The 12,720-nt window shown below is 38.0% G+C and overlaps 1 protein-coding gene across 2 annotated transcripts in view; it reads right to left on the reverse strand.

Moving 5' to 3' along the window:
* The window catches only part of rnf24 (ring finger protein 24), a 40,302-nt gene that overhangs the window by 23,244 nt on the left and 4,338 nt on the right, over positions 1 to 12,720 (reverse strand). The window contains exons 1-2 of one of the 2 annotated variants that reach the window (XM_047365165.1): positions 12,121 to 12,349; positions 662 to 811 (exon numbers count right to left, since the gene is read on the reverse strand). In XM_047365165.1, the coding sequence (XP_047221121.1) occupies positions 662 to 804 (143 nt within the window). In that variant the 5' untranslated portion in view covers positions 805 to 811; positions 12,121 to 12,349. Of the gene's footprint in view, positions 1 to 661; positions 812 to 12,120; positions 12,350 to 12,720 lie in introns of those variants that run through there. The other variant, XM_047365164.1, reaches the window with a different exon arrangement.

Consider the following 12,720-nt stretch of genomic DNA (forward strand, 5'->3'; position numbering starts at 1 on the left):
ATGTGGAAAAGAATAAAACCGTCCTTCGTGAGTCGCCCAATAGGAGAGACGTTTGGTTTGCTGTTCTTTTTATGGGTGTAACAATACATCCAGCTCCGACGAGACAAGACAACGTTTTAGCAACACATTTGGAAGAACTAAGAACCACCTTTTAATTACAAATATAATAAAGAGTTCACAAATAACAACTTATGTTTTAAAGGACTCATAATTAGTGCAGAATATCCAACCCAGGCTTGACTCGTTTATATATAATGTTTTTTAGATTTGTCTGATATTAAGGTGTTTAAGACTACAAAAAACAAATCAATTTATTTTGACTTTTCACAAATAAAAGTTCAGGTTGCATAAATTAACTAAACAAAAAAGATACATCTCAAACATTTTTCAAGGAATCTCTGCTCAGTTCAGCACTATCCAGTTCAGCGTTAAGTATTTTAGATTTTGAACTAGAATTGATGAAATGCATCCCGACTCATTAAAAACTGTGCAATAACCCTTTAGTTCAGGACCAACCAGAAGTGCTACTGGATTTGCTACACCTAGTAAAGTTGCAAAGCAAACAAAATCCCTGTAGGACACTGTAGGCCACAGACCGATAAAGCCAGCAAAGAAATCTGGTCCTGCTCTAATCCAGACGTAAAATGTGCACAGCTCTTACCTGATCAGGTAGCAGCAGAAGAGGAGGCTGAGGATGAAGACAAAGATGGCCGTCCCGAACACCACAATGTAGATATTAAGAGGAAGGTTCTGGAACCCTATATTTGGCATTCTGAAACTGTAGTGTGGGAAATTGGAGCTCATGGATATTCTGGATGGAGAGAGACATTTCACATGCAATACATAAGTACTTGACCACTCTGCAGAGACACATAGTATGTGTCCACATATAATAACACACAGTGAATCTGAAAGTTAGACTAACTTTGTTTAGTCTAGAGGTTTTGTTATGGACCTTAAGTATTAAGAAAGTACAGCTCAGGTTTGGGTCCAGGAACAAAGTTCCTTAATTTAAACTTCCTTCACTTTATTTTATTTTAGTAGCCTTCTTAGGTTAAATACCAGTAAACAGGCAGATATTTGTGGAAGATCAACAGCATTTACTGCAGACCTAAGCTTTTAATAACCCAGGGGGGGCACATCGGCCCTTCAGATGTACCCGGACTGGCCCGCCCAGAATTAACCTGAATTAAACATGCAGAGAGTGTCAATCCCACACGCAGGTCTAAGTATGCTTCTTTTATTGTGTAGCGTGTAGAAAGCAACAATATTCCAATTCAATGTCCTGATATTGTCAGGTCCAACTCTTATTTACTGAAGCCAAAGTGGCTCTAACAGCTGCTCACAGAGATTACAGTTTAAATGAACATTATTGGACTGAACACAGGGTGGCATGCAGGAACTTGCAGAACCTTCATTTCTTCAACAATTGTATTCTTCTAAAAGACAATCATTTAGAGTCAGTTAAAATAATAGTTCAGTAACAATAATAGTTCAGCTGTCTGTCTGGCATAATGCATTTTGTTGCTCAGTTGCCATGGCGTCTGGTACCATTAGCCGCTAAAAAGCATGTTTAAGGTTTATTTTGAAACATCTTTTTGAAATAATTGTGTTCAGCTAATGATCCGGCCCTCATCAAGACTATAGTTACTTACGTGGCCCTTTAGGAAAATGAAATAAAACCTGATTTACTCAGAAACAGTGCAGTGCTTCTGAATGTGTAATAGCACACATTACAAATAAAAAAATATATAAATGTTAAAGCGATTTAGCTAAGTGCCGTTTTTTTTGTTTTTGTTTTTTCAGACCATTAAGACTGAAATTGTGTTTTTACAACAATTACCCTAATTACAGTGATACACAATGAATTTTAGCAAGATACACGTTATCTTAATGGGAGTCAGGACTAACTGATAAACACACACCGCCTTTTAAACTTCTCCTTCACTTAATACTCAACGCTCGTTTGTGCAGAAAGAAAAATGCTGAAGATTTGCATAAACTGACCAAACTAACAAATGAAAGAATCTGCACTGAAAGCAAACAACAGAACAATCACTCAATGACTAACAAATGGCACAGAGGCAATATGGCATGCATGAAACCTTGCTAATTTTATCTACGGCTAATACACAGGAGGGCCATTACTGTCTAACAGAGCTATATTCACATACAGCCCTGTTGTTTTAAACACACAGAGATACAGTGCCTTGCAAAAGTATAAGTACCCCTTGAACTTTTTCACATTGCGTCTGGGTACAACCACAAACATCTACGCATTTCCTCTGGATTTTATGACCGAATTAAAGTAGTGTATAACTGTAAAGTAGAAGAAAAATAACAGTTTTTACAAATACAAACCTGCATTTGGATTCAGACTCCTTTTCTCCGATACACTTAAATAAAAGCGGTTTGTAATTTAAAGCAAGGATAAATGCTCTATTACAATAAATCCCAATAAAATCTATTGAAGTTGGTGGTTGGAATAGGACAGAATGTGGATAAAGTCCAAAGGGAAAGTGGATTTCATTTGCAAGGTTCGGTATGTGGCTGACATGTTAGTGCAAGAAAAAATGTTTAAACCAGCTGCATGCTGTTTGTTTAATCAAATTCCATTAATTAAATGCTACAAACTAATTCATTAAAGCAACGCCACACCAACCACAGCCTATTGGTCAAGTTCTCCCACTCCAAACGAACATGACTAGACATGTCCACACCTACACATATAATGCCCCATAGAAGAGGAGAAGGAGGAAGAGGAGAATAGGGAGAGGGGACAACAGGAATAACTTTCTGCTCCTTTAGAGACACTATCTCAATATCTTGGGGCCCCACCCCTCCAAAGGGCTTCATTCCCTGACACTACTCCTATGGAAAGTTTTGTAGGTTTTGCTGAGGACCATTAACAATCCCCTGGATATTCATAAACTCGCCCCCACACAAATGTGCACTCAATCATACAACTAAAGGATAACCTCAGCCTCTGAATTACTGCTACACTCAGTCCTTGCATACAGATCCATAAGGTATGCTTACCTCTTTAAAGCTTGATGCAAGGGAAGAGTTCCTACATCTAACCTACAAGGTCAGGGTGTCATTCAGTGAGGTGACGGACCTCACGGTTCTGTTCCGATAAATGTTTGAATATCTTTTTGTGACCGCAGATCACCAACTGAGCTCCGTTTCACAGATGACTCCAGCAAACAAGCAGGAAAGGAAGTTTAATGAGGACACAAGGGCCGTTAGATTGTGCTGAGCGAACTCAGTCCACTGGGTAAGAACTGAAAGTAAACGACACAATTCAGGTTTGAAAGATAACATCGTGTCCAGAGAGTTTCAGTTGCTGGCGGGGGATTTTACTCGTCTCTTTACATAAATCTTTGACAGGACAAACAAGGCTGCTACATTACCCTTATTACATGGAACCAACAGGGCTACTAAATAAAAAACATCATTCAATAGCTCCCACGAGGAGAGAGATTTGATGACAGGTCAAAGGAAATTAAACACTTGTGATTTTAGACTGTCTTGATTTCATCTACAGCTTTAACCCCCAATAAGTTGTAGATAAAGATGGTCCACTAAGGCAAAGTTATGGTTTCAAAACTCACCCTACGGTTTAAAGTCGTTCTAATAAGATCACCACTGATCTTTTTTTCCGACTGTACTGAGCGTAGAACGCAATGCTACACATTGCTGGTCAGCTGGCCTAAACAAGGCTGCCATACGGTACTTTTCCCTCACTTACCAATTCATATAGTGGACAAAACAAGTACAGTCATGGTGCAGAAGCTGAAAGATGGCCACAGATCGCTCTTATTAAGGTGACGGTACTCACTGTACATCTGTTTAACATCTGTTGGGTCTACCTGAGCACTCATTAGCCAGCTAATATCAGCTTATTTGACTCTTAACTTTAATCTATAAAAGGTAAACTAGAAAAAAAGTATAATATTTTGCAAGTTAACATGTTTAGTTCAAAACTACGACTAATTTTATTGGGTGTTTATTCTACAGGTTTGCTTAGGTCTATGTATCAATATAACAATAAAAATCCTATAGGTAACATAATTGTAAAAGTATAGTTGAGCCCAGTTACTCATGCCCCTGGCAGGTTAAAGTAATCTTTTAACTTGACCAGCATGACCAGATTAGGGTGATGGCAGGGAGGCCAAAGATTTGATCAAAGATTTGGAGCTCATCACCAAAGATGAAATCCTTAAACACAGTCGAAACATGAAAAAAGTTGGTCAGCAATCATAAACAGTGGTTGATTAATGGAAAGCCAATAAAAACCTTTCCAGTGATCCTTGGGAAGCTTATAAATAATTTTCAACATGCCATTTATTCAAATTACATGTAAATAAAAATAGATTTGGAAACATTTTAACATGTACACTGCTTTTACATGGTTTTATTATCTTTTCAGAGATGCCGGTCTCACTTCCTGTTATCAAATAATTTTAAATCTAACTCCGCCAGGGGTCTGAATAATACTGGGCTTAACTGCAAATTTGGATATGCAACAATTACATTTAACAGTGATTCCATGAACGGTTGTAATGTGGGAATTTAATACCAAGCCAAGTTCCACTAAAGTTTAATGACATTTACCATTGTGCACAAATGTGAAGCAATCTCTCGCTGCTGGCTGCAGCATATGAATGCGTGTATTAATTAAGGAGCAGGCTTCAAATAGCAAAAGACATGTTTGGTACCTATATTTGCAGCTTTTGTATCTAAAGCTGAAGGTCTAACTGTGGAAGGACTTCCCTCTGTGGTCAGGATAGAGAGGAAATGTCTGAAATGTCAAACATATCACTGAACTACAACAAAATGACAAACACCTCCAGAAAGACAAAACAGTTCTGACATTTTACTATTCTTTTAATACATTAACATATTTATTATCCTTATCACTACTTGCTAAGACATGTACATTCATGCAAGACCACAGATTCATGCACACGTCGTTTTATTTGACATACACATACCCAAGTGGTGCCTTCATGCTGAAGAGCAGAAAAGTCTGCACAGACTTGCAGCACAGGCCTCTGTAAAGTGACATAACGTGTTGTTGAGAAATAAATGTGTGGGTTTGCCTGATGGTAAGATATTTGGACCACAACACTCGTTTGTCCCCTTTCATAACAGCTCGTGTTGGACCCAGAGCAACCTCCCCCTGGTTTATCAACACCCTGAAAGTACCATGCTCTCCAAATAAAACAAACAAACACAAAAAAAATCAACTCTCAGGGAAGTTTTAGTCAAACATCCTGAAAAATCTACAGATGAACTGCAGAAGTATTCAAACCCCTTGAACTTTTTTACGTTTTGTCTCGTCAATGACTCAAACAGTCATTGTCACAGCCACAAACCTCAAGGTACTAAACTGAGATTTTATAGGGAAAACGAATATGAAGTAGCTACAAGTCATATAGGAGACACAGCAAACCTCTGAAAGGTGCTCTGATCTGATGAGACCATAATGGAACTTTCTGGCCTGGATGCAAAATGCTACTCTATGTGTGACAGAAAACTAACACATCATACTGAATATGCCCTCCCCTCATTGGAAAATGGTGGTGGCAGAATCATGTTGTGGGAATGCACTGCTTTAAGCAGGGAATTGAAGCAAATTTTAAAATGGATGGAACTAAATAAGGGCCTGTACTGGAAGAAAAAACCTGAAAGTGGCAGCGAAACACTTGAAAATGTGGCCGAATTTGCCTTCCAGCTGAACACCAACCCTAAATATACACCGAGAGCTACAATTAAAGTATTTTCATGTATCTGGATGACCCAGTCAAAGTCCAGACCTAGACCCAATTTAGAATCTGTTGCAAAATTTTAACTTTACCATTTCAGATACGCTCCATCTAATCTGCTATTTTTGCAGAATAGGCTAAATTTTCTGCCTCTAGATGTGCAAACCTGGTAAGACTTGCAGCAGGGATGCAGTGAAAGGTGGTGAACAAAAATCCATATCACACAGTTCAGATTTTTATTTGGAAAACATTTTCAGAACCATGTTTAAAAGGGAGTTTAAAGGGGAGTTTTTCCTCTCCGCTGTCGCTACATGCATGCTCAGTATGAGGGATTGCTGCAAAGTCAACGCCAGTGACTGTCCACTGTCTCTACATGCTCATCCAGGAGGAGGGAATGCTGCAAGTCACTGACTGGATGCAATCTGCTGGGTTTCCTTAGATAGAAAAACTTTTTATCCAATTTGAATAAAAAGCTAACTCCGACTGTACTGTTCAATTGTTAGGATTAATAGGAATGTATGAACCTGACTGTTGTGAAGTGCCTTGAGACAACATGTGTTGTGAATTGGCGCTATATAAATAAAACTGAACTGAATGGAATTGAATGTTTAATTTAAAAAATTTCTTGACTAATTAACAAGCGGAAGGAGTACAGTTTCATCCGGCCCCAATAAATGTACCTAACTTTAAATTTTTGCTTGCAGATATTATTAATTAGTGATTCACTTTTTTTCTCTGATGGTTGTGATTTCATTTTGATACCCTCAATTTAAATATTAATAATTACCAATTTCAGCATTTTACCCAATACACAAACTTACTTATACATCGATATTGTTCTCGTTTTTGGAAACAGAGTTTGTTGATTACATGACACTCAAGTAAAGCACACAGATTATGAGCAGCTATAAGACAAATCTAAGTATTTAGGCCTCTACAGTACATCATTGTAAGGATGCTGTTGCTCATGGAAATGTTATTTCTGTGACTGAGCTTTCTGCTAGGTGCCACAACGCCAAACCCTTGTATCTGCGCTACCACCCACTTTGATGTCAACATTTGCTGACAGAGAGAATCTTGGGAAAACCGAGCAATCCAGAAATTCAAACCCAGTCACAGTCAACATCCCACACATCCCAAAAATTCTAATAGAGCGCACCGCTGCCAATGAGCCTGTATGAAGAGCAGTACACATTCAGGCAGGTAATAAATACAAGGAGAAACCGAGTGAGTTTGTTTTCCATGCAGGCCACCAGCAATGGCTCAGTGGTTTCACCGAGTTATGGTCAAGAACTTCCACCATTATCCAAACAAGTAAATTCGTTGTTGGGTGACAGGATTCTTTAAACAAAGGTCAACAGACTTGCAATTTTATTAATCAAAGCCCAATGGAGTTCCCCTGGCGGCCTGCATCTTTAATAATTGAAGACATATTTTACTTGCCAAAAATAATAACATTGTTTTCCACCAATATTGGGATTCCAAAGTAAAAGCATTATAAGCAGAACACGTAAAGATCTCTATACACCAATATGTCCCAACACTAATGGACGCTGTAAAATGGTTTGTCTCCCTTTCAGCTCTCAATGTGACATAACTCCAAACACAACAGCCTCAGAGCTTCATGCTATAAGAGTATGTAACCATGCATGCTATTTGGGCTGCAACTAAGGGTTATTTTGCTAATCGATTCATCTGTCAACTATTTATTCAGTTAATCGATTAATTATCGCAGAGCAAATGGTGGTTAATAGGAGATTTTTTTTTTTTTTTACTGAATTTGAACCAGGTGAAGCTATAGCTATGCCACTTGAGGAGTTCTGGATAAAGCATGTTTACAGATAAAAGAAGGTTTTTCATTTTAAATGCAATATATATATATATATATATATTGTACAATTCTGGCCCCACTACTCCTCTGAGTGGGTTGTTCTTTCAGCAAACGGCAAGTTTTAGAATCTATATACTCCAGTTAACACTTATTCAATTACTGAATTATTTGACAGTTGTTTCAATAATTGATTTGTTTGTTTTGTTTTGTTTGTTCGAATTGTTTCAGCCCTACATGGTATGGTAAGTAACATGATTTAGATTTGCTCTTTGCTACCGAACCCCTCTTCTCTCTCACTCGGTTGTTTTCACATGGCCTCACCCCATTACGTAATCGGCAACAAGACTGTGCACAGCACGTCACATACATGTTGAACGGGAAAGAGCAGCCATTTAAGTTTTATTCTGCTCTTGGTTTTCTGAAATATGACGGAGTAAAAGAAATTGCACACAGGCAGCACCCTCCAGAGCAGTCTGGCATGGCTGGTAAAGATGTGCACCACAGCTTTAAAGTAAACTGTTACTATGGAGACACCATAATGCCACGCTTTCCTGTAGTTCTCTACCAGCGAACTTTGATTTTTTTACCTTTATCATTCTCCACACTATAACTTTTATGCAAGGATATGCTAAACCAATAAACTGAATTGATTCAGTTCAAGACTTCACATCTTTACCAGAGTTGCCACTAATTTAGGAGGGTGTCATACATCTATAGTGTCGGTAAACTTAAATATATACAGGCAACAAAAATGAAATACAGAAAGTAATTTGAGGGGTGAAATAAAAAATGAAAGGGGATGATAATAAATGAAATAAAATGATGCAAATAAAGCATGATACATGACAATATAGCCCTTAACCTGTTAGTTAACATGTCAGATGTTTTTTTCCTCCCCGTGTTTAGCTCCAAGTTTTTTTATTTTTGTCTGTTTTTGTGACCTCCGGTTTATATCTGATATGAAGCTCTTTGTGTTGCCCTTGACAGACAGTGATCTATAAATAAATACTGACTGGTTGATATTGTCATCATAATAGATACCATAAAATATTGTGAGATAATTTCAAGTCTATATCGCCCGTTCTTATCCTGATCTAGGCCATCTTTTGTTTTTTCAGTTTCAAGTACTTGCTTTTTGTTTTCATAAACCAATCTGCTCTTTGCAGATTCTGTGTAATCTGTGTGAACAGGGGATTTACCAGATTACTTTGTATTTTATTTTTTACCATAGACTATTCCCGCTCATGTGGGAACGTCTAACTACAGAACAGCTAAAACGATGAAAACATGTTCTACTTTTCTCAATCCACACATTATTAGTTTACATATTTAAAAAAAGGAAACTCAAAAACTCAAACGGGCTGAAACATAACATCCACTCCACGCAAACAAAACCCTCTGGCTAATCAATACGACACAGTAGATAATAAAGTAAGACCAGAGGTCAACGTGTCATGAGAGTATTTTCTAGTTTCCGCATGAGTCAGCGACGTATTTGTTCAACACAACATTTTCATTTGACCTGTGCCGTGGGCCAAACAAACATTTGCTGCCGTCTTGCTGCCATCACCTTAAACCATCACAGCTTAATGTAATATGATGGCAGTTTGGACCAATATTAACTATTATTTGCCACAATACTTGGTCTACACCAAATAACTAGTAAAAATGTATGAGGTTAAAAATAAAAAAAAAGTCAGTATATATTTAACAAAGCATATAATCCTACAGGTTTTGGTTTAACACAACTGCTTTGAGCTTGATGTACCTAAGAGACAGCCTACTATTATTGTAAATATTAAAAATAACGTCTGCTGACGTATCTTTGTCACACTGAATTTAGGTCATTTTAAATGCTTAATTTGAGCCAGTTTCAGTCGAACTATGACCATAGATTTTGCTGTTTTGACAGCTGTTGATAAGCGTTTGACTGTTCTATAACGTATAGACCTTTTACATGCTCTCCACGGCATGATTTAGCGAAGGTCTCAATCCATGCTCAATCAATGGGTGCGGTAAAAAAATATTTCCCTCTTACAATTTTTTTTACAAAACCATTTCTAAAGCTTTGGGACTCAGCTGTACCACAGGGAAAGCCAAAAAAGAAGGAGTAGGAGTGTCGGGTCATCAGTGGCCTTAAGCTCAAGTTCACTTGGGTTATGCAGCAGGACAATGCTCTAAAGCACATCAGCAATTCCACCTCTAAAAGGCTTAAATAAAACAAAATGCAGGCTTTGGATTGGCCTAGTCAAAGTCCAGACTTAAATCCAAGATGCTGTGGCATGACTTTGAACAAAATCTTCAAACGTGGCTGAAACAAAATAAATTTGCAAAGCAAAGTAGGCTAGAACACATCCACATCGATGTAAACTGATAGCGAGTTATTGCAAATTTTTGATGGCAGCTGTTGCTACCGATTGTAGTTATTAGGTTTAGGGTGCCATTTGTTTCCCCATAAACTGGGTTGCTTTGAAAAGCATTTTTTTTCCCCCTCAATAAATGAAACCATATTATGAAAACTGCCTTCTGTATTTACTCAGGTTATCGTTGTCTGATATTAAAATCTGATGATCTGAAACATGCCATCGTGACTGAAAAACAAAAACGGAAAGAAAGCCTGAGGGGGGCAAATACTTTTATACAGCAATGAATTACAAAGCTGCGTTTCCTGTTTCACTTGCTGTTTTAGCCACAACAGTCATTTGTTCAAAGAGGCCTCTCTTGTCCTCCTCACCCAAGCCTTGCATAACTTCATGCTCATCATGCAGTGTGTGGACTGTAGGGCTTTATCAAACACCGTAAACCCCCACTGACACCCACCTCTTTTCCCAGAAGTTGTCATTTATTGTGACTGAGTCATTTGCACACATATTACATAAGCAAACAATGACCTCCTCAGTCTACATATCTTAGGTTGTCATTTCAAACAACTAATGAGTTTAAACAGTTTTAAACCAAAGACACTGTAAATACACCAACTCCAAAAATAGATTTAAAACATGGTCTGTATTCAACACTTTACTTTTCAGATTCATGTAGCTGATTTCATAAATACCACAATGCTTCCTATAAACAACCCTTTCACTTGGGCTTTGCACAGGAGTTCTTGTTGGTCTACTGAATCACAGTCAAACATCTGATGTGGAAATTTCCACTAGCTGCCATGAGATGTGCTCATCTGAAACTTTATATGTCAAAGGGCAGCAAACACCGGGGCCCCACAGGCAGAGTAAGGGGCCCGTTAAAATGTGCTGGCTGAGGTAATGAAGTGCCCGGGTTTAAATGATACTTCAATCACATGAGGGCAACTCACATATCTGGATGGTTTATTTATAATAAAAAGAAGACTGGTGGTAATATATAGCTTCTATACACCCATTAATCAACACTTTATTAATGAAGTATTATAATTTACCTATACTCAACAAGCAATAGCTGACTTAAATTCAGAACATTATGCCTCTTTATGCCTTTTTGGCTCTCATCACTGACAGCACGATGTGAGGACAAACAGACAGGAGGAAGGAGAGGGCATGGACCACTTTAAGACAAACTGGACAAAAGGCACAATCACATCATCGTCTAGACGGCATTTTTTCATACCTTGCGGTGGGAGAGCTTTATTTGTATTCGAGACTACATCTATAGTTCATATTAACCCACAATGACAGATAAATGTGTCACAATTAGGAATGGGCACTGATTTTGAGGTTTCTATGGAAGAGCAGTCGTCTGTGGTGGTTATAAGTTTGATTTCCACTTCCCCCGGCTACATGTCAAAGGTCCCTCAATCCAAAACACTGAGCCCAGAGTTGCGTACCTGTACTGTGCATCTGTAGGTGAATGTGGCAGCTTTAATGAGTGTGGATGGGTAAATGTGACTCAAACAGTCATTGTTACTCAGTATTACTAGAGATGCACCACGTAACTGGATATTGACCGATGATTTTTAACTTGATCAGCTGGAAACTCAAAGATCCAACCTTTTTCCGATCAGAGAACGCACCCTCACCTAAGCTCTTTGGTGGTAAAGTTGTACCTGCAGGGAAAACACTAAAAGTTGGCTATTTTCAGTATCACTGACTTGTTTACTGTAAAAACACACAGTTCATGTTTAGACTGATCCAGTGAACTGGTGGAGAAAGGAGCAATTGGTGAAGTCATGCATGTGCATACTTCAACAATCATCTGAAACATGTTGAAAAAGAATCCAACTTGATAAGGAAGCTATTCTCTTTATAGAAACAAACAGGTTTATTATAAAATTAATGAGTGAATGAATGACTGAATAAGTGAACTAAGATTTCTTTCTTAGTATTTTTATAATAAATCCAAACCCTGGGTCATGACAGACAATTTTAAAGTCCATGAAATAGGCTAAATATGCAATCTCACAAAAAGATTTGCAAATCAAAACAGGATGAAAAGGTATTTCTCTCAAAAAATAGTTAGCTTTATTGAAGCATAATACAGCAACAAAATGAAAGAAAGCATTATTTATTATTATTATTTTTTTACCTCTGCTACAGTTGGCGGTTTGTTCTCCTTCCCCCTTTGCTCCCCATCATTTCCCGGAGAGTAACTCAAGCCGACACAAACACGAAAGAACTGACACAACCAGCTGTCTCATGGCACTTATGTCCCCTACGATCTGATGACCCACTCTTTTCCCTCCCAACAGTTCCCCGGGTCACCTCATGATGTGCTGCCATTCACATTTCAAGCTTTTACTTTCTTTTCCGATTTCTGGAATTTGTGCCATGTTTATTTATTTTTTTATTCCAGTGAGCAACCACAAATACGCCTCAATGAATCAACAGCGGTGAAACGCTTTTAGCTTTAAAAAGTAGCCAGTGGTGCCAAAACAGTAACACTACAAAAAAAAAGTTATATTCAACCTTTAACAAACGTAGTAAAGCAATTCCTTTATGCATTTGTTTCCTCTGCTGCTAAGGTGTGGGTCAACATAGTGTAGGACAAAGTCACTAAAAATAAAACTTGTTATCTCAGGGTGGGTATTAATAGTCGTAAGATAAAAACAGCCTCAGTGAAGTACAACTGAGATCAGCTTTTAACCGTATCTGACCTTAATAAACGTACAATTCATACTCCATGTTT

This window comes from Girardinichthys multiradiatus, chromosome 5 (genome assembly GCF_021462225.1).
Source record: "Girardinichthys multiradiatus isolate DD_20200921_A chromosome 5, DD_fGirMul_XY1, whole genome shotgun sequence".
In the NCBI taxonomy this organism is placed as follows: domain Eukaryota; kingdom Metazoa; phylum Chordata; class Actinopteri; order Cyprinodontiformes; family Goodeidae; genus Girardinichthys; species Girardinichthys multiradiatus.